Source organism: Lepidochelys kempii, chromosome 16 (genome assembly GCF_965140265.1).
Source record: "Lepidochelys kempii isolate rLepKem1 chromosome 16, rLepKem1.hap2, whole genome shotgun sequence".
NCBI classification, from domain to species: Eukaryota; Metazoa; Chordata; order Testudines; family Cheloniidae; genus Lepidochelys; species Lepidochelys kempii.
Genome location: NC_133271.1, coordinates 26,113,097 through 26,136,844, shown reverse-complemented (window position 1 = coordinate 26,136,844; position 23,748 = coordinate 26,113,097). Strand labels below are relative to the sequence as shown.

The 23,748-nt window shown below is 37.6% G+C and overlaps 1 protein-coding gene across 5 annotated transcripts in view; it reads left to right on the top strand.

The window, feature by feature from the left end:
- DENND1A (DENN domain containing 1A) overlaps positions 1-23,748 on the top strand; it is a 381,020-nt gene that overhangs the window by 248,935 nt on the left and 108,337 nt on the right. For all 5 annotated transcript variants that reach the window (XM_073313958.1, XM_073313955.1, XM_073313954.1 and 2 more), the window contains one exon: positions 8,795-8,920. In XM_073313958.1, coding sequence (XP_073170059.1) covers positions 8,795-8,920 — 126 coding nt within the window. The remainder of the gene's footprint in view (positions 1-8,794; positions 8,921-23,748) is intronic.

The following is a 23,748-nucleotide window of genomic DNA, read 5'->3' as shown; positions in this document are numbered from 1 at the left end:
AACCCAAAACTTCAAGCTTTGGAATGTAATAAATTTTAAGAGACTTCCTTCCTTTCATTATTTACTTTTACTTCACGTTTATAACAGTAAAGAGTTGTGTTTTATTAGTTCAAAATTCTTGATTCAGTTTTCTGCAGGTCTATTTAAAAGCTACATTTTTTCTTAGAGGATGTTTGGAGCATTGCAGAGGAAGTGCTGCTAGCAAATTCAATTAACTGGTATGACACATAAATAACATACATGGTATTTTTTTTTCACAACTGCTATATAAACACAGCTGGGTTGAATATGTGTGGTAACAAAGACTTAACTTGAATCATTTTGCTTTGTGTAGTTAATGTCTGGAATCAGTGTTTCTGTCTTATTCCTCATTTGTATTCCTCCTTGTTTCATTATTTTAGTTATCTAGATAATTAATTGTTCTCCTCTAGGTCTTTTCCTTTCCTTTAAACTGTTTAATATTTGGCTTTCACCACTAGAGAGCAACTGTTTTTCTTTGCAAGAAGTGAATTTATGTCTGTTCTTTCATGCATCGTGTGTTTGGAACTGTAAGTGGATCAAGTTGTTCATCACAGCAGGGAGACTCTGAAGCTGATCTATTATACACACTTTCTTCGGGGGGGAGGGGGTGGTAGGAAGAAAGGAGGGGGAAATTCTGGCGAGTCTCTCTCTCCACTGGGCTCACTCCACATGGATGCATTTGTGATCTATTGGGGGCTATGCCAGTCTATGTTAGCTGAGGGACTAAAAATATCGCTAACAGTTCCACAGTCATGAATGGCTGTTAAGTCAAACCATGCTTTCAATACTGCAAGGTAATGTGAGCACTGAGCACTTCATTAACTCTTGAATATACGCAAAATATACTTTGGTGAATTAAATCCATTTGCATTCTGTAGAGCTGAGTAACATTTACTTTGGTGTATTCACTGGCAGGCTACTCATGCAATAGGAAATTTTAATAGTCTACTTGTTTTTCTGAACAACTCTTTTTGCTACATTGAAAAAAGAATCCCTTAAGTCCTATGATTTTGCTGGAGACTTTTTCTGAGAGTCATACTTGGGTATGACATTGCTGCCGAAACTGTGGTCTTTCCATAGTTCAGAGTGAGTTATTTGTTACCATTTCAGAGTGAAAATGGGCTGTTGTGAAATGTCTCTCCAGTGAATGTGCATGTTACAGAGGTTGGATAACCTTGCGATAGTTCCAGTAGAATCAGATTAAACACCTAACACAGAATGTCAGTGCTTTGCTCTGGCTTGACTCAGCAGTACCTTCTAGCTATCAGACTTCCTGAATTGCCTAGGTCAGCTCCTTTGAAAATCAAGGTGCAAACATCTGCATTAGTAGGTAAATGTTTGAAATGCTAAAGTCTGTCCCTGCTCAACTTTGTGTTTGTGATATTGTGGCCTGTTGCTGATGATATGAGAGTGACAAAGAGCACTTAGAATAGCAATATGCCTTTTAAAATTGCCAATATTAAGAAAGGAGGTTTATTAAGAACTGTGATGATCTTCCAGTTGCATTTGCTGCTGGCATGTTTCCTACATACCTTTCTATGAGTTACAGCAATGGCTGAAGGAGTCAGTTTTTCTGCTTTTATATACTTTGTACAGCCCCTATCAATTTATTTTTAAGTATTTCAAATGATAAGAGTGTCTCATTGGAGTCTTAGTTGTAGACATTAGAGCTTCATATGATAAGGTATAATTACTTTAGTGCAAGAAATAAAAATATTAAGTTTAATCTTTCATTCTGCAATGTTTATTAGATTAAGGCCATTGATTTGAGGTGCCTTGTATATTGCACCAAGGAGATCTTATTCGTGATATGTATTTATGAGTACTTGCAATTGGCTTCTGATTATTTTTGGCTGTCTGTAAATTATTTTTTGCATTGTATTTATATCCCATTCATTAGCAAACTTTCACAATTAGATGCTCTTACACTTTACTGTTTGTTTCTCTACTTTGTGGGAACTGAAACATGTTTTTTGAGCTATCATAGCAATACTAACTTCTGTTTCTCAATTGCAAATCCATTTTTGAAAGGTAACTTCCATTTATATTTTCTTTTTTTCTGTTTGCTAGAGAATGTTTCTTTATTCATGTTGACAGCTGAAAAGCCTTGGACCTAATTAAAAGAATTTCCACTAGCACCTTTACTGAACCATTTCATTATGCTGCATTGCACAGATTGCATTTTGAAACATGGTGATAGTTTCAATCTGACCTTTAAACCTGAACTGCCAGAAGTATAAAAATCTTCTTTAAAAACACTCCCAGGGTAGGCTGTATGTATATATGTAGGTTGTTTGGTTAGAAATAATCTTTGTATTGAGCGGTCACCATCTTATTACAAAAAATGAAAAAGCATTACCATCTCTTTAGGCAGAATACCAATAGTTCAGTTTATGCAGTCTACTTTGTTTTATGTATTAATTTATTCTAGAGTAAACAAAGGAGCAGCTTTACTTTTGTTCACTCATCAGTCTCTCTAAATACATTATTTTTAATGCTTTGTTATTTAAGCTACATTATTTTATATTAAAAAGTGGTTATTGAGGTAGACTAGATTGAAATGAGTGTGAATCCATAAAATAAGCACACTGTAGTACCATGTTAAATTTAATTTTAAAGGAGGCTTAAAACTCTCCTCTTATACATACCACACAGGAATGAGTTTAATTTTTTAATGCAGTTTTTTATCAGTAAATAGTTAACACAGTCTATCTGAGGATCTAAGTGATTTAGAAATGCTAATTTATTAAGCCTCACAACACCTCAGTGAGGTATGTCATTATTCTACTTCTTTCATAAATGAGGAACCTAAGATGCAGAGAGGTTATAACTTGCTTTAGGCCACATTACAAGACTGTCAGAGAGCCAGGAATAGAATCTAGATCTTTTGACTGCCATTCCTGTACTTTAGCATCAAGTGCATCTTTCCCCAAGTTTACACTAATAAAAAAACACACTAACAATTTTTCTGGGTTGATTATGAGATATCTTCAAGATGTAGCTGCAGTGCAATCTTTTAAGAGAGACATAAATTAAAATAACCTATTTTTATGCTAACATAGAAAGCAAAAGCCAAGAAAATAAAAGTTACAGCGATTACCTGGCCTTTCAAACATGGGTGAGTTACAGATGAAAATAAGAATTATGCTTATTTGTATCCTGTTCAAACTTGAAAATCTGATGGAGCTGTTGTTACATTTGGCCTATTGAGAGCCAGCTCTTTCGGGGACATTATGGTTTCAATTAAACGAAATGAGCCATAGATTATGGACATGATAGACCCACTAAAACTGTTATGGTCTATCATGTTAGTATGTGCTTAAAGGCTCATTAATGCATGGATCGTTGACATAAACTATAGCATTTGGATTTATAAGCATTGCTGGACACTTCCTTAATTTTCCATCTTATAGTTTGTAATAGCAATATTAGTCCTCTTATGACAGAATCACTGTAGTGCTTCAAAAAAAGTTAAAAATAAATATACAGAAATCTCTTTGTAATTGTATCTGGAACAAAAGTTTGACACAAGCAAGTTAAACGTATTAGTATGGGTTACATTTCCTGCAATCCATATTGTAGCATGTACCAGCGAAAAAGACATTACCTTTTTAGATTTTGAGAAACATAAAGAAAAATTAGAAAGAAGGTGAATGTTTAACTAGGACAGCAGAATTGCAAATGCTTAAATTAGACAGCAGAATTGCAAGTTTCAAGAAAAACTGTTCAGCGAGGCCAAGCCCCCACTCATTAAGTAGACCATAAACAGGATTACACAGAGACAATGCATATATTGTATTTCTAGTGCTCTTAAAAATCCTCAGACTTCCTTATGGTTCCTGGTTTTTTCTAGCCCAAAGCTTGTCTTCTGAGCAGCAATGCACACTGGTAGCAAAAGAATTAAGACAGACATCCTTTGGTAGAGTTTCAGAGACATGGAGGAGGTTGGGACACAGATCTATGATCCCTGGAAAGAAACATGGAGATCTTCAAGATAAATTGGAAAATCATAACTATCAGTTCATACCATGCGAGCTGACGGGCTATTTCAGAAAGTATGGCCAGTCATACCTAATCCAGCAGGCAGGAGAATCTCAACACTAAAAATAACCTGGAGAGGAATTAGTTCGTGGGTGAGATTCCATTAGTGATCGTTGCACGGAATGCAGCCAACAATATTGTCCCAATAAGTATCTCAAGATGGCACCTAAAGCTGAAACAAAAGAAGGCTTTAATGTTTAGGCTTACATGATATAGCTATTTCTATTATATTTATCAGTATGAATTGCTTGCAACCGTTCATTTTCTTCTGTAAATCAAGAGGACTGTTGGTTTCCTACACCTATTTGACCTCTGAAATCTACCCCCATCCCATCGGTGAGACATCTTTCTGTCTTAAGCTGTGGCATTCTATGTCATGTAAAGCAAAGGAAGCAGTAGCTGAGTCTCTTTCAGGAGTATGTGGTATTAGTACTCCTTCCTACATCTTCTGTCTTTTCACCAATTTCACTTCCGTGACATCTGTTTCAAAGGGCTTGTCTTCACTACAGCTACTGGTCGATTTCAGCTACACAATTTGAGTTACATAAGTAGCGTATCTCAAGTTGACATAGCTTAGATCTACTTATTGCGGGGTCCACGCTACTCTATGTCGACAGGAGATGTGTTGCCACTGACATTGCTTTCGCCTATCGTTGAAGCAGAGTACAGAAATCGATGGGAGAGCGCTCTACCATCTATTGAGCGTGTCTCCACTAGACCTGCTAAATCAAGCCGCTGCATCATTTGCAGCAGTGCCAATTTAGCTCTGTGGTGAAGACAAGCGCAAAGAGTGAACTTATCCTGTCCCAGCGTCTTCAACACCAAAAATTGCTGCTGATGAAACTATTTGTTAATGATTTGGCTACAGTCATTGCAGCTCAGACACAGCAAGTTAAACATTAATGTGTGAAGAGGTTTTTTTAAACTTATTTCTCTGCTTGTGTTTGAAAAGCAAAAATGCTGTCAGTAACAATAGTATGTAGATATTCAACCTTACTTCAGAAGTTATTGAGCTGCAAGCACTAAAAAGGAAAGACAGCAAACTAAGTCACATCCTATTTATATATGAGAAAATTTTAAGTACAGAAAATGGCAATGGGTAATCCTTCAAAACTGCAGCCCTTGGAGTATGGAGAGAAGACCAAAGAAAATTCAGGTAACCTGAATGCTTCGATAGTTTTTAAATTTGTCTGTGTAAGAGAATATACAGTTGATATTTGCTTAGTTACTATCAGTGAGCATTTCTTTGTGTAAATGGTAATGAGACCATTAGGACTATGTTCACCTGAAGTGCAGCTCTGTGAATCTAAGGTAATTAAACACCTCCAGTATGAAAGAGAAAGGGTAGTGAAGGTTAAGTGAGGAATAATCTGACGCACAGGTGGTGTAGAGCCTTTGAGAAGCAGGAAGAAAAGAGCCTCAGTTGATATCGACCATTTCAAAGGATGGAAATGTCACCATTGTCATTGGGAGATGCTTTTGTCATTTTTATAAGGTTTTTTTTTTACTTGAATAAAAACATTTCATTTAGAATTTCAGTTCAAGCTTTTAAAATACATTAAGGGATATGAGTGTGGTGACTCAGTCTGGATATCCTCAAAAATCTTTTATTTCATATTTGTACTATGTAATCAGGATTGGGAACCTATTGTGATAGGCGTTCTACATGCATGCAGAATTTATTCTTTACATATTTTAGCTTTTTTTAGAATAAACTTATATAAAGCTACATATCTATCCCAAAACGTTTATAAACCACTTATAAAATATTTGTCATTTCTTTTATATGGCAGGCATTAATATTAAACTTTATTCAGTACCATTCATAAAGAACAAAAAGAAAAAAATCTTTAATAATCTGATACTTCAGCTCCAGAGAGAAAACACAGATCTTTGGGCCTGCTTATGATTTCTTGTTCCTGCACTAATTAACTAATGACCTTCTTGTCAAATGTTTTTCTATACTTGTTTTTATAGAATTACTCTAGGCAGGCAAAGGGACCATGTTGACAATTCTATATTGAATAAAAAGAGCATCTAAACTACAATATGTACTGTAATCCGGTCTGGCCAAAATAACAGGGATGATGTATCTTGTATAATGCCTCATCAAACGTTGTACATGACTTTTACAAATCCTTAATTCTTTCTCATCTCACGATATCATGCTCCCTTAATCTGACTTGAATTGTAACTAAATATCACCTGTGCATATTTGCCTCATACAGCAGCATTTTATCTTTCTTATGGTTGAAATGGTAGAGTAAAAAGTAGAGTTGGTCAGAAATTTTCCCAGTGAAACAATTTCATCGAAAAATGCCAATTTATGGAACCCCCAAAACACTTCAGGTTCTACAGATTTTTATCAAATCGCTATCAGAGTTCCAATAGAACCTTGTCTGGTTCCCTGCCAGCTCTGCTGGCAGGCTGCTGGGGAGCCTTCCAGGCTTCCAAGATCCATGGCTCCTGCGCAGGTCCACCATGTAGGCTTCCTGCCCTTGTAGGCTCCCTGCCACCAGAGCTGGGTGTGTGGAAGCCCTGGCTCAAACTATGGCTCTCAAGGTCTAGATTCCTGGCATCATAGTAGGGAGCCTGGAAGCAAAGTGACCCCTAATTCAAGCCAGAATTCTCAGGGCTTCCAGACTCCCTACTACTTAGCTAGACTCCCAGGCCATTTGGCTCCTTGGACCACCTGACTCTTGGGACATCTGGAGTTGGGCAGCCTGGGGAGTCAGCTGATCCAGGAATTTGGAAGTCATGAGGTTCCCAGTGCTGGAGCAGTCACCGTGGCCAGGCTTCCCTAGAGTTGGTAGACCTGGGGATCCCTAGCAACTTCTTATCTGAATCATGTCGGTTTCACAGCTGCCCACTATTAAACAGCAGCAGTGAAATTTAAATACATCATGTCAGTTTCACTTAGCAGCTCCTAGTGATCCAGAGAGCTTTTGCTTTTTTTTAACAAACTCTCTGATTTCCCGCAAACTGGAAATGATGAATTTCAGCCAGGTCTAATTGAAATGCATGTTCTTTTGTGGCAATGACATGCTTACACCCTGAAGAAGACTAGCTCCTAGAGCATGTGGTCCAGTTAGTATGGTGGACTTGGACTTTCAGAAAGCTTTGACAAAGTCGCTTATCAAAGGCTCTTAAGCAAACTAAGCCGCTATGGGATAAGAGGGAAGATCTTGTCATGAATCAGTAACTGGTTAAAAGATAGGAAATAAAGTGTAGGGTCAGTTTTCACAACGGAGAAAGGAAAATAGCGGGGTCCCCCCAAGGATCTGTACTAGGATGAGTGCTATTCAACATATTCATAAATGATCTGGAAAAAGGGGTGAGCAGAGAGGTGTCAAAGTTTGCAGATGATACAAAATTACACAAGATAGTTCAGTCCAAAGCTGACTGCAAAGAATTACAAAGGGATCTCACTAGACTGAGCGACAAAATGGCAGATGAAATTCAGTGTTGAAAAGTGCAAAGTAGTGCACATGGGAAAAAATAATCCCAGGTAGACATACAGAATGTTGAGGTCTAAATTAGCTGCTACCACTCAAGAAAGAAATCTTGGAGTCATCATAGATAGTTCTCTGAAAACATCTGCTCAATTTTCAGCAGCAGTCAAAAAGGCTTACCGAATATTAGGAACCATTAGGAAAGGGATAGATGATAAACCAGAATATATCATAATGCTACTATATAAATCCATGGCATGCCCACACCTTGAAAACTGCATGCACTTCTGGTCATCTCATCTTGAAAAAGATATATTAGAATTTGAAAAGGTGCAGAGAAGGGCAACCAAAATGATGAGGGGCATGGAACATCTTCCACATGAAGAGAGATTAAAAAGACTGGGAATGTTCAACTTAGAAAAGAGATTACTAATGGGTGATATGCTAGAGTTCTTTAAAATCAAGAATGATATGGAGAAAGTGAACAGGGAAGTGTTTATCCCTTCCCAGAATACAAGACCTAGGGTCACCCAATAACATTAACAGTCAGCGGTTTTAAACCGAACAAAAAAGAAGTATTTCTTCACACAATGCACATTCAACCTTTGGAACATGTTGCCATGAGATGTTTTGAAGGCCAAAAGTACAAGTGGGTTCAAAAAAGAATGAGACAAATTCATGGAGAATAGGTCCATTAATGGCTATTAGCCAAGGTGCATAGGGATGCAACTCAATGCTCAAGGTGTCCCTAAACCTGCAGCTGCCAGAGGCAGGGACTGGGTGACAGGATGGATCATTTGATAAGTTTTCCTATTCTTTTGATTCCCTCTGAAACATCTGTTGCTGGCTGCAGTCAGAGACAGGATACTGGTCTCAATGACTGTTCTTATATGCTGAAAGTAAGGGAATGAAGTTCATTGGTGGGTCCTGAGGGGGAATATGTGCAACTATACAGACTGGACAAAAGGACACCAAAATCCTTATAGCTTTAAACATTTAACAATAAGTAAGGCAGGCTTTAAAAAACATGTCCTTATCTTTCTGCAGCCCTGCCTGCAGGCTTCCAAGCAGAATGTGATCATCTGCTAGTGGGCCAAAACAAGTAGCTGAAAATGCAATTTTCCTAGAACTGAAAACTCCAGGTTTGTACTCTGTGTCATTCTTTCTCACACGTGCAGCAGATGCTGGGACACTTGGTGAAACTTCTTTGGCTAGTTCCCAGTTCAGTAAGTTGTTTGTTTATGCTATGAGGATGATCTAGGACTGTTGTGTACTTACAGGTTTCTGCACTCAAGAACAGATTAAAGAAAGTCTCCACAACTACTGGGGATGGTGTGGCAAGAGCATTCCTAAAAGCGCAGGCCTCTTTCTTTGGGAGCTACAGAAATGCACTGAAAATTGAACCCGTAAGTAGGACATCAATATGTTAATATAAATGCAGATGTATAGCGGTGATGGAAATTGCCCGTAAGATGTTTGTATGCATAAGGAATGGGGTGGTGAATAATACCAAGAATATTATAAGAGCTGTCAAGTGATTAAAAAAATTAATTGCGATTAATCACACAATCGCACTGTTAAACAATAATAGAATACCATTTATTTAAATATTTTTGGATGTTTTCTACATTTTCAAATATATTGATTTAAATTACAACACAATACAAAGTGTTCAGTGTTCACTTTATATTTATTTTTGATTACAAATATTTGCATTGTAAAAAAAAAAAATAGTATTTTTCAATTCACCTAATACAAGTACTGTAGTGCAATCTCTTTATTGTGAAAGTTGAATTTACTAACTTAGAATTATGTACCAAAAAAATGCATTCAAAAACAAAACAATGTAAAACTTTAGCACCTACAAGTCCACTCAGTCCCATTTCTTGTTTAGCCAGTCGCTCAGACAAACAAGTTTGTTTCCATTTGCAGGAGATAATGCTGCCCTCTTCTTGTTTACAATATCACCTGAAAATGAGAACAGGCATTCGCATGGCACTGTTGTAGCTGGCGTTGCAAGGTATTTACATGCCAGATGCACTAAAGATTCATATGTCCCTTCATGCTTCAACCACCATTCCAGAGGACATGCATCCATGCTGATGAGGGGTTCTGCTCAATAACGATCCAAAGCAGTGTGGACCAACACATGTTCATTTTCATCATCTGAGTCAGATGCTTCCTGCAGAAGGTTGATTTTCTTTTTTGATGGTTCAGGTTCTGTAGTTTCTGCAAAAGTGTGTTACTCTTTTAAGACTTTTAAAAGCATGTTCCACATCTTGTTCCTCTCAGATTTTGGAAGGCACTTCAGATTCTTAAACTTTAGGTCGAGTTCTGTAGCTATATTTAGACATCTCACATTGGTACCTTCATTGCGTTTTGTCAAATCTGCAGTGAAAGTGTTCTTAAAATGAACAACATGTGCTGGGTCATCATTCAAGATTGCTATAACACGAAATGTATGGCAGAATGCGGGTAAAACAGATCAGGAGACATACAGTTCTCCCCCAAGGAGTTTGGTAACTAAGTAATTAATGTGTTTGGTTTTTTTAACAAGCATCATCAGCATGGAAGCATGTCTTCTGAAATGGTGGCCGAAGCATGAAGGGGCATACGAATGTTTAGCATATCTGGCTTGGAAATACCTTGCAATGTTGGCTACGAAAGTGCCATGCGAATGCCTGTTCTCTCTTTCAGGTGACATTGTAAATAACAAGTGGGCAGCATTATCTCCTGTGAATGTAAACAAACTTGTTTGTCTCAGCAATTGGCCGAACAAGAAGTAGGACTGAGTGGACTTGTAGGAGCTAAAGTTTTACATTGTTTTCTTTTTAAGTTCAGTTATGTAACAAAAAAATCTACATTTGTAAATTGCACTTTCATGTTAAAGAGATTGCACTACAGTACTTGTATGAGGTGAATTGAAAAATACTATTTCTTTTGTTTATCATTTTTACAGTGCAAATATTTGTAATAAAAAATAATATATAGTGAACACTGTACACTTAGTATTCTGTGTTGTAATTGAAATCAATATATTTTAAAATGTAGAAAAACATCCAAAAATATTTAATAAATTTCAATTGTTATTCTACTGTGTAGAAGAGTGCGATTAAAACTGTGATTAATCATGGTTCATTTTTTTAATCACAATTAATTTTTTTTAGTTAATCACGTGAGTTAACTCCAATTAATTGACAGCCCTAATTATAAGGCTTTTATGTAAATCAGTAATGCAGACTCAGCTGGAATGCTGCATGCGGTATTGGTCACTGAATCTCAGAAAGGATGTTGTGGAAATAGAAGAAGAAGAGATAAAGGGCCTGGAAGAGAGATAAAGGGCCTGGAAGAACCCTTTATAAACCCTGTATAAAGAGAACTTGAAAAGAATTAGGTTTATTTACTTTAGAAAGGAGATGATTAAGAGGGGACATGATAGAAGTATGTAAAATAATAAATGGTGTGGAAAAGGTAGATTAGGAACTTCTGTTCACCCTGTCTCATAACAAAAAAATAAGGGGATATTCACTGAAATTTAAAAGGTGGAAAATTTAAAACAAATAAAAAGAAATACTTTTTCACACCACATATACTTGCACTGTGGAACTCATTGCCACAGTAAGGCATTGAGACCAAGAATGTAGCAAAATTCAAAAGGAGATTGGATATTTATATGGATAGCGACAATAGCCAGAGTTGTTATACTTAATGACAAAAAAGTTTTGAAGGGATATTAATCCTACTTCAGGGATTAAGCCAATCTCTATCTATTATAGACCAGGAGGAGACCTATGTGGGAGCAGTGGGGTTCTTGTACTGTCTTCTGAAGCATTTGGCACAGACCACAGTCAGAGACACTTTACTGGACTAGATTGGCCTCAGATCTGATCCAGTCTGGCAGTACCTCTATTCCCGTGTAAGGGTTTTATGAAGCTCTTGTCATGGTGATTGGCCTCCCCTGAAGACAGAATATGAATGTAGTCCTATTGGCCCATGACAGATAGGGACTGTGTAGATGATATTATGAACAAGTTAGCGATAATGCACAGGGTTTGAGCCAGAAGGTACACAGAGGATGGAAGGGGCTAATAGCTTAATGATCCATAGAATATCTCTAACAGTCTTAGTGAGAGTGCAATTCCCTTCCTCAAAACAGAGTAGACTACCACACAGGTAAATTAAAGCAAAATGTGGGGGATATTTTTTACCTGATGTTCAGGCACTCATTAAGGCCACTGCAGTTTAGACTAATGGGAGGTGCACAAGAAAATCCCCGCTGAGTGGAGAATGTACCTTTTGCCTTAATGCTTTCATCCATGATTGTGTTTCCTTGAGCATTCAAGGATCAGAATGGAGAATTGGTGGCTGCGGTGAGGAGCAGGAATAATATAGCGAGAGGCGGAGTTGAAGTAATGGGGGATGGATGGGTTAGTGATGACTCAAGAAAGGGTGCTGTCTTCTGCATTCTGTCTCTGGGGATGAATATAGAATTCTGGTATGCAGGCATGTAAACACATTTCACACACACTGTTTGTTAGAACAAAAGACAGAATTTGGGATCAGATATAGTTTTTTTATTTCCTTATATTTTCCCTGTTCAGAAACCCATTACAGCCCCTTCATTTCTGCACTTAATATTTTGCATACTATGAATTATTTGTGGATTTTCATAAAGCTGGAGGGAAGGAAGTAGCTTGATCAGATTTTTAAATAGTCTGTCCAACATCCTCAATGAATGAGCATCATTCCACTCAGACATATTCACTGTTAAAAAATAACGCTATTGAACAGAGCTGACCTGAGTCTGTTTCTCCTATTCTGATAGCAAGGATATTTGTATGGTATGTGTATAAATATAAATGCATTTGATCTATCTGTGTAGGGCTCATAAAAGTATCAAGTGTGAATGGTATGCTTTTTAAAGTACCAAATATTAACTAACAGGAGCTACTTTAATTCCCATCCATATAATTAACAAAAGTGAAAGCAGCAAGGCAGCCTGGCTGTAAGCCTCCTTTATCCATGTCAAGCAGACACCGACTTCCCCTCATTCGTTTAGGCCTTTCTTGCTCTCTGACACTCCTCCCACTAGTTGCCAGGCAACTCTAGGAGTATTGGTGTGCGTGCTGCTTGGATATGTGTGAGGGATTAACTAGTTAAGGTTGGGGTTTTTATGAAGAAGAATAAATTTTTAAATTGCTTTACTGGGAATAACATCTGGTATTTTGAAGGCTGAATGTTACAGATGAGATATCAAAATTGGTTGATGATGACACACACCTTTTGAAACTACAATCCCCCTTTTAGGGAGAGCTAATGTGAACAAGTAAAAAGCCTCATTTGGTATGCACATTATTCCCAGAAACAGAAACTCTAAACATAATTGAAAAGTCCTCTTGTACAAATCTGTTTTAAAAACCCTATTTTGTAGGAGATTCTTAGTCTGATCTCAAAGATCAGGGAATATGAAGGAACAGCGATTTCTAAGTCCTTATATGCGTGATCTCATAGCAGTATAACATTTTTGATGCTGTAACAGAGATGTTATATGAAAACAGAGCAGCTTTGTATACTAGAACCACCTCGATGGAGTTGGCTAGAATGCTATGTTCAAATCCCACACTTTTCAAACTGTCTTGATGGACTGGTGATTAAAGCATAGGTCTAGGAGTCAGGTGACCTGGATTCTGTTACCAGTTCTGCCAAGGACTTCCTGCATACTCCTGTCCCAGTCATACACTCCATGAATGTCTCAGGGTTTCTTCTGTAAAATACTGATAACTTATCTACTTCAGTGGAGAGGGATGGTTTTGAGGGGTGCAGTCCATTGGGAATTAGTTCAAATTCTATTGGGAAAAACTTTAAATTTTGCCTGATGCATAGTGAATGTCAGAGTGCAGCACATAATTCCAGACTGACCACCCATACAGTCAAACTGTGAATAGATTGACACCTCTCTTTGAACCGTTATGGGCCCAATCTCTGTTTATAAGAGCCCAAGCATAAGTAAGAAACAAGCAAGGAGATTCAGAAGAGTTGCCAGTCAGCTTTAGAAAATTCTCCTTTCTCAACATCTTGATCACCTCTCAAGCCTATTTCATTCACTCAGACATCATCCATGTGGTCTGGTCAAGGCAGGAGCTCAGTTTCTTGTGCTGCACTACTGAGACATCTTCAGCTGCTGAATCGCATTTTGGTTTGGCAAGAGTCCAACAGAGGTTTGTGGACTGGAAGAACCCTGCACCCGAAAAAGCTCTTCATAGCAACATTTCCAAATGAGGAAAGTTTTAGTTTTAATTCACATTTGCTATAGTTAACTTTCAAAACTATTTAACAGTGTCAAATTAAATTGTTCTGGGTGTTTTGAAATAAATTGAAAAGCAAATGCAAGAAGCAGCTTTAGGCAAAAGTGTTCTAAGAGGGCAAGTAATATTTTCAGATATTTCAACCTGGTCTGCCTTTGATATTGTCTTTTCTAACATTATTGCACTCTTCAGCATGCCAGTGTAAATGTGCACCTAGGCAATATTAGACATGATCTGTGGAGATTCCACCTCTTACAAAATCACAGTACACAGTGAACAATGAGTGCTAAATAGGAAAATAATTGCCAGGAAAGTGCTGCTATTAATTTTTGGTAGTGCTAATTTTGTAAGACAGTTTCCTGACTTAAATCAATGCATGTGGTGTGCACAGACTTTTGGGGGCAAGCAAAGTGGGATCATGCTGCTTGATCATTACTTTTTCATTGTTTCTTTGTGGTCCAGAATTTGTCAAAAGATGGACTCCCAAACACATGATATATTTAAGAAACATGTTCATTAGGGCTGACTAGAAAATAAGAATTCTGTTTTGCAAAAAAAATAAAAATAAATAAAAATAAAAAATTGGGGGGAGTTTGAATTTTGTTTTTGATCCACCTCTGAATGAAAATGAGATCTTTCAAAAATGTTTACGAAAAAGGACGAGAGACCCATCCCAGAATAACTAATAGCTCAGAGGTTAGGGGACCTCATCTAGGATGCAGAAGACCTAGGTTCAAGTCCCTGTTCTGCCTGATTCTGACTCAGTCACTCTCTTTCTTTCTTTGGCCCAATGAATATTTAAAGTATGTATACAAAGTGGAACAATTCCAGAGGGGAGAGAGAGAGACTGACAATAGCCTGGTGGTTAGGGATGTGGGAGACCCAGATTCAAATCCCTAGTTTGCCTGATTTGAAGCAGGGACTTGAACCTGGGTCTTACACATCCCTAACCATTGAACTATTAGCTTTTCTGGGGTGGGTCACTCTCTCTCACACACCCACATCCACACCAGAAATTCCATCTTGTACCTGAGAAACCCTTTAAATTACATTTTTCTGCGAAAAGTTTCAGAGTCGACATAGCATTTGTTGGGGAAAAAATTCCCAACCATCTCTGTTTTCTTATCTTTTTATTACATGGAGCCTCTCATTCCAAAGGTTCTGAGGTTACATACTAGACATATAAGAGAATACTTTGACCAGCAGTTAGTTGTGATGTTAAACTTTCCATTGTCGTTAGTAATCTATAGCTTTTGAATTAGGAAGTATTTCTAGATTGTAGAATCTGCAGTTCTACATTTAAGCACAAAGACTGATGTAGTAAAATTACTGATGCATTTACACTTCCCACTGAGTTTTTCTGTAACTGTTCAGTGTCAAATCTTAAACTATGGAAGAATTTGTCACAAATGGTGTATATACTGTTCCCTGCTTCTCTGTTAAATAAAGTACATAAAGAGGCAATGTACTTTTCTTTATTGAGGTAGGATTTTACCCTTAGATATGTTACCTACAGTTTTTAAAGACATCTACCTTTCTGACATCACGGATGTCTCCTATTGTTAACGGGAATGATTACGTTGAATATTTGTGATTATTAATTCTTTACATCTTTTAAGAGGAGATGAATTCATGATCATCCCTCAAACACTAAAGCCAGAAAACTGGGTCATCCTCAAAAGAAATAAATACAATATTTTGTTAAATATTTATAGCTACATACATGTTGTTAATTGTAGAGAAAGACAGAGTCAAGACTTTCAAGTTTGTCTCATCAAAAACATTAACAATGCTCTTTCCTGCAGTGACACCTAGTGGTTAGAGCTACCATTTCCTCACCTTTCTTTCTCCTACATAGTTAATATTCATATTCTCTTATTAAGAAACAAATGTAATAACACCTATGACAGTGACCAGCGTACTAGACAAATTCCATGAAAAGGAATAATATTTAGGGCATAGTGCAATAGAATGTATAGGTTCAAAAATTTCATCTTGCAGTACCGCCTACTCTAAACTACATGTGAGTGCTTGTATGTTAGAGGCATGTCACTTTATCTGAATATCTGACTAGTCTAATGAGATTGACATGTCATCTTCTCAAAGGACTGGCATTGCTATCTCTTTGTTTCCATTGGGGCAGGTATGGATTTTCAATTCTTTGCTGTCTGCCTTGTGGTTAATCCCAGCACAAGTCAGTGTCTGTCATGTTCCACAGACTTTAGCCCTGTAAGATGGCAGTAGCAGATGAGCTTACATGAAAACATATCTATGCTACCTCTCTTTTGTCCACATTTGCATTTCCTGAATTCTTCCATTAGAATCATACCCGTGAGCTAGAATATTTTCTATTTGATAGAAGTGTTGATAGAGGAGCTTGTTTATCTGTATTTTGTTTACTAGGCCACATTAGTAATCTGGGCAAATATTTCTCCTTTCACATCTTGGTTTTGATCAATAATATTTCATTAACATTAGTGTAACATGAGTTTAAACTTCGTCTGGACCTCTTTTCTCATGTGATACCTAATACCTTTCATAGATAATCTGGGAAAAAAGACTTACCATATGTACTCGTTCATAAGCTGAACATTTTTGGTAAAAAAGTGACGCATCAAAGAGCAGGGGTTAGCTTATAAATGGGTCTACACCAAAATTTGATGATTTTAAACTCTATGAAATTATTGAATTGAATATCTAATACATTGTCGTTTTGCTCCAGGTAAACAAAATGTCCCGACCCACCAGCGGCGTATCCTGACGGTCTGGGAGCCAAAGTTTGCCAGCCCCTGAAATATAGGGTCGGCTTATGAAAGGGTCATACAGTTTTTTCTGTTTTTACCTATCCATCTTGGGGGGTCAGCTTATAAAAGAACAGGCTAATGAATGAGTATATACAGTAATTTTCCAATCCTATTTAGATGCTGAAATCTAATTCTAAAGGACCCACTGTAAGGTGAGTGTCCTCCCTAGAATTTCCTTCTGAGTTTGCTATTATCACGTACAACCATATATAGAAAAGTTGTAGTCTCTCTAAATGACACTCTGTATACTTGATATGATAGGTATATGAATCACGACATACTGTAAACTCTTAAATAGACCCTTTTTTCTTCTGACAAGGTGTTTGAGAGCCCTGACTGGACTGATGCTCTCTAATGTACACTGAGAAAAGCATGGGTCTTGGTTTGTTATTTTTTAAATGGCTGGCCTAGTTCACCAGAGATTTAGTAATCCTTTTGTCAGGGTGTTGAACTTCACATTCTTTGCAAAGTGTTTTTTGCATTCGTTACTATGTTGCTTTTCTCTCATTTACAAAATCTGTTTAATCCTCATTTTAAAAGGATTGTGAGGACCTATATCCAGTTCTGTGGTAAGAAAGCAACTCTCTTCAGCGCAGTGTGTCTGTTGTGATATCTGTAGGTGCTTTAATATCTGCCAGCCTATGGCACATTGCCCCTCTACTTTCAGACACCCTCTATGAGGGTGTGAAATGATTAATATAGTTATTCTACTATCCTCGGTGAGAACTATATTACATCTCCTCATTGGCTCACATTGTTTTCTTAATAGGGTCTAATCAAGTACTTTAGCATTCCGCCTTATTGCATAGTCTTCTTGGTCTTTCTAGCTAGATCAGAGTGTTGTCATTACTTCATTCAAACCTCTGTTCTGCATATTGAGGCATCACTGGTTACTCAGCAGGACTATACTGTTTCTTAATAAAAACAGATTTTAAAAAAGGGAATGGTTGGTGGTGTTTAAAAAAAATAACTTCAGGCTGCCCACAGTTTACATATTTCATAGTCAAAGAAAACGAAAAAGATTTTGAGGCAAATATTACCCTTCTGTAACATAGTCGTCGTCTTATTGAGAGTGACCTCCAGATTTGTAATCTGCTTTTAACTCTCTGGCACTGCATTGCTGGCAATTCTTTGTGACCCTAATTTTGTAGGCCCCTTACAAATCAAAACTGTTTTGTGTTGTCACTGCTGGCTCTGCAGTATCAGTGAAGCTACCATATTCTTCCCAGATCTGTGTTGGCATCAAACAATAGGTATTAAAGTGATAGGGGATATGTGTTTTGTGGGGGTGTTGGTTTGGAGAATGTTTTGCAAAGAAAACAGCAGCAATAAAATTAATAGGGAACAATATTACTGAAATTTTAAGACAATAAAAATAAAAATATAACAGGCATAGATAGTTATTCGTATCCCTACAGTGGTTCTGATACTGTACAAGATTGCTGGTAATTTTAAATGATTCAAGAGCTTATTGCAGCTTTTCTGTATAACCTTGATATTTCAAGTTAAATAATAGTAAATAGATATCACTTTGACAATTATATGGTTAAAACAAGTAAACGTCTTAATGAAATCTTAATTAATTTCCTTTGTGTCTTCATTGTTGATTATTTTACATTATACTGGTTTATCAGCATGAACAATAACTTGTTGTGTAACTGGTTCATTTCTGAACGACTTAACAGTTCTGAATTGATTTGGATTGAATTTAGCTTAAATCATATCCAGATATAGCCAGCTAAATCTAAATACTGAATCTCAGTGGACAGAAGCAAATGTACCTTTCCACTTCCACACACATCATGCACTTTCCATGATGAAGTTAATTGGTAATTTACTAAGTCTGACAAGGAGGACTGAATGTTCAGGTTTATTTTTAACCCACCCACTGCATTTCTTAAAGATAGTGGGCAAATATTATTTGCCAGGTGCAGTGAATGTCAGAGTCATTATTGTAACTCTAATACTTCAAAATTTGCTATGAAAATTACTAGATTTACAAATATAGAAAATATATAAACAACCCCAAATAGCCCTAACCTATTAATATACAGTATATTGTCAGTTTTCAAAGTACTTTAACTGACTTATGTAGTATATGTGTGCATGTGGAGGGAAAGAAGGAGGAGAGACAGTTTACCTCATATCATGGGAAATATGTTTGTCTGTACACTAGAAATTACTGAGTTAGGAGCAAGGGTCCAATTAGATCTCAACAATAAGTTCCAAATGTGCATTTACATCAGCTATGCATTTAAGCATTGACACATGAAAATATATCTTCTGTGGCACATCTCCCTTTGCAATGCAGTCAGCTCCTCTGTTGTCTTGCATTCTTTAAGTGCTGTACTTCCTAAATTTGGTCCTCTTTCCAATTGACTTTTCTTTGCACAAAGAACAGTTGTTGTTGCTTTCTTCTTATCTTTATTGTACTAGTTGGGGGATGTTGGCATAGAGCTGGATTCTAAATAAGAGGAGATGGGAGATAACACTTTTAAATTTAATTTTTGTAATAATCTCATTTTCTTAAAAAAGATGTAATGAGGAACTTTGAGGCATTATAGAAAAATCATCATTTTGAGTGAAAAATCCCATCTTTTCCTTTATTAACAGTTACATTTAGTTAATTTTATAGGAAAGAAAATGTATTAAACCTTTTAACCTTGTGGTTTTCATCATAGTAGTATATCAAGTGTAAGGAAATATAAAAGAGAAAGTGGAACATAATACTCCTATGATGGATATAAAACAAACTGAAGGAATTTCCAGTATTGTACCTCCCACCATTTACTGTCTCTGAAAACCATTGCTGCAGCTTTGTAAGCTTATCCCTTCATCCTGTATTTATTGATAAAGGTGTTTCCGCTAATTGATGTGCATGACGTATATAAAATATGTAAAAGATCCCGCGCACCCTGGTTAACCTTCCATATCATATCTGATTTCTTGTTTTGGATTATAGCCTGGAGCACAATAATTCATGGAAGCCTGATGAAGTGGGTTTTAGCCCACAAAAGCTTAGGACCAGATAAATGTGTTAGTCTCTAAGGTGCCACAAGGACTCCTTGTTGTTTTTATCCTACCTATATAGTTCCTGAGAGAGTTTGGGGGAAGGAGAAAGGGAAGATTCCCTATATATGTTTTTTTGTGACAAAAGCAGATGCTATAGCATTGCGCTCACACATCCATTCCAGCAGTGCACCTCTGAGAGGCACTGGGATTGACCAGTGCTAGAATTGTTGTTGGCCCTTGAGCAGTGTAATCCCTCCCTCAAGGGTGCAGTCTGGGCCTCCCGCCCTACCCTGCAGTCCAGTGCCAGCTGCAGTGCTCAGTGCTCCTTAAGTTCACATTATGGCCTGAGGAGATCTTCTGATTCTCTCCCTTCCTGACCGTTCTAAATAGAAACTCACCTAACAGGATAGGTATTGTTAGCAGACAGCAGTCTTGTTTCAGTCCCTTGGCTGTGAATTCTGCCTCAGAAACGGGGCTTCTAGATTAAAAGATCCATTTCATGGTATTGACACCTGGTGTTGATTGTGCTGCACTGATTGGATGTTGTATGTGCATGCTCCATACAAGTTAAATGCTTCCAAGTAAATCTGTTCTGAACATTGACAGTGGGACTCGGTTCTGTTTCCAGATCAAGAGCTTCAGATACCTCCAGTTCTTTGTAGGATTTGTTTTTTAAGTAGAGAAGAAACCTTTATCAATTAAAAGGCATCAAAGCTGCTTTCAAAAATTAAATATTGTGACTTAAAAAGCTGACGGTTTTGTTGTTGTCAGCAGACTTACTAGGGAATCTAAGTGTCATAGTCATTATTATAAATTGTGATAGTAATAAAATGTGGCATAGCCACTGAATTGTTAGGTTTCTCCTGCACAGAGAAGTTTGTTCTAGACTACCCCAAATGCTTCGTCATAGGCCTCCACTACCCCATAATACTTGTTTAACAAATGATTCATTTTGATTTCTCCTTATGCAAACCTGTGGATGAGTTTTCTTTTGGGTGGGATGCTGTAGCCACATGCAATAAAAGCAGTGTGGTTGCTCTGGTGCAGTATGTGTGCTGGTTAAGACTTCTACTTTGTGGGGGTGGGGTAGTATTACTCTTTACTCCTTTAACAGTTTACAAGCTGGACAGTTAGTCATATTTTATTAACTTATTTAGATTGCACTCTTCTACAGAAAAGTGCTGCAGTGGAGTAGGAAAGAGGAGAGTTCTGAGGTGTTTCCACCAACTTCTCCAATAGCCCTGGTCTACACTGCGTGGGGGGATCGACCTAAGATAAGCAACTTTAGCTACCAGAATAGCATAGCTGAAGTCGATGTATCTTAGGTCAACTTACCTCGCGTCCTCACGGCGTGGGGTTGACTGCCGCCTCTTCCCCATCAACTCCGCTTCTGCTTCTCGCCACGGTGGAGTACAGGAGTCGACGGCAGAGCAATTGGGGATCGATCGCTACCCGCCGATCAGTACCCTTAGTGGTTTCAGCCCTAGAACCTTGGATCTATGAGGCTCTGAGCACTTCCACCCTGGCAAAAGGGGCTTCCATTCCCTCAGCAGCTCTTGAACAGGAGTTCCCCTTCTGTTGTCTGTGGCTGTCTCTGAGAAGTCCCATTAAAGGGGATTCCACAGCAGATGTAGAGTTCCATTGAGAGCTTAATACAGATCCATATGGTAGTATAACGTTCATCCAGATTCCGTGAAGAGTTGGTATGGGGCATAGAATGGATAGATGTAGACCATCTACCTTCCCATGGATCCTTGGGCTTGCTGAGGGCTCTCATTGTGGCCCGGGATGCAGCTATAGTCCTGTGGAAGTTAGCACACAGTCTTCCTTTTCATTTGATGGCATATCTCATTTTCATGAGGGTTAGATTTGCAGATATGAACAGGGATTGATAATGTAGATTCTTGTTGTCTGTATTCACTATGTCACAGGTTGCTTCCTGGTGAACCATGTATATCTCCAATGCAGTTCTAGTATAGAAATTATATAGCTTTATCAGGAAGTTTCTTCTCAGAAGGAGTCATTATTAAAATCTGTTACGAGTGTGCATGGTTTTGAAATTATCTTGGTTATTATCTTTCTGTTTCATTAGCTTGGTCCCACTGATTTTAGTTACACATTTTAGTTCTTGTGAATAAAACTGAGAAAATGTCCTGTAATGTGAGTATGTCTTTAGTATGGACAGTTGAGATGACTTGGTCAATTAAACCTGATTTACTGAGACTGTATTATGTAGTCAGAAAACTATCAATTTACTCCATAAGTCTTTTATATGCCAGCTGGTTTGCATATTGGGCAACAGTAGGAAACTAGAGTAGTAAGTCAAGATCAGATGTGGTGTTTGTGAAGCTATTGCATCACTCAGTGATTCTGCTGGTACCGTTTTGGCCCTTAAAAATTTCTTCTGGGAGAAACAGCATCTCTGTTTTACAGGAACTCAGTGTTGTTTAATGGAAATCACCCTTTAGAGAAATAAATCTCCTACAAGAGAGGAGGAAGTTTTAAAGGGACAGTACTAGGAAGGTGGATTACATTTTCGTTTTATATGTTTGTACAGCATTTCACACGGTTATGCGCTGGTTCATGTCTAGGTGCTATCATAACACACCAAGTAATAATACATAGAAATTAATGTATTTTTGTTTGAGAAGGTGTTAAAGCAGCAATATGATGGCATGAAACAAGACCAAAATATTAGTGACTCTATAGCTGTCCCTTGTTCAAAATCTTTTCTTGCAATCCATATCTATTGACCCATAGCCGTGAGATCTAAGTAGGACAAAAATATGAAAAGAAAAAAATAGATTATGTAGCACAGAGCAAAGTGTCAAATAACAAATGAGCCAAAAGTGCAGCAGTGTGTTGGAATATGTTTGAGTATACTAAAATGTGCACATTACATACTGGTGCATGATTCTTCCTAAACAGGCTCTACATCTCACACCTACTTTATGTACTACATGGTATTGCTGTTGCCATGGTGAGTTATTTTTTAAGCAATTGACTAGAACAACAAATAGTTGTTGCAAACTCCCTCTAATTGCTCCCCTACCAATTGACTGCCTACACAGCTACCTTTTAGACAGTTTTGTTTTTTCAAATATACATTTTTAATGTATGCATTGAATATGGTGTATGTCCTTCCCTTTACACCAGATTATTCTAGGGATCTGGGCTCCTTTGACTGTGTCACAGAGAGTTTGTCCATTTATGGAAAGAGTAGTGAAAAGAGGTTATCGCTGTTTGTACTACATGTGTGCAAAACCCTTCATTAAAGAGAGCAATGCTACTGTGGGGAAAAATGTGAATAAAGAGATCATCTAAACAAAAGCACTTTATTTTGCTAACAATCTGCATGCTCTTGTTTGGAGTTACTGTTTGGACATTTAATAGGAACTTTCTCCCACTCAGTACTTTTTTCCTGCTCAGTTTCTATAGTGTACTCCCAGTCCTCTGATTGTTTAAACAATCTGTTGCTATTTAATGATTGCAGTGCTCCAAATTCAGTATCATGACTTCACTGCCAACTAGGAGAAGGCAAAGATGGATTATGGAGAGGGGAAACCCTATGTGATATACAAGGTAGTTAAGAATTGGATTCCTGAGTACTCTAGAAACTTCTGCAATTTCCACTAGTGTGAAGATCATTTAATGACATGTAGTTTTTTAAGGCTCTATTTGCACACACTCATTTTTAAGCTGCCTGTGGTTCTTTTTAAGTTTATAACATGTAATGAAAATATTCAAGGAAAAAATTAACTGAGACTTGAAATCACTGCAAGGAAGAGCTTCTCTGAATGTTGGGGAAACTATTTTTTCTGATTAGAATCATAGAATCATAGAATATCAGGGTTGGAAGGGACCCCAGAAGGTCATCTAGTCCAACCCCCTGCTCGAAGCAGGACCAATTCCCAGTTAAATCATCCCAGCCAGGGCTTTGTCAAGCCTGACCTTAAAAACCTCTAAGGAAGGAGATTCTACCACCTCCCTAGGTAACGCATTCCAGTGTTTCACCACCCTCTTAGTGAAAAAGTTTTTCCTAATATCCAACCTAAACCTCCCCCACTGCAACTTGAGACCATTACTCGTTCTGTCATCTGCTACCATTGAGAA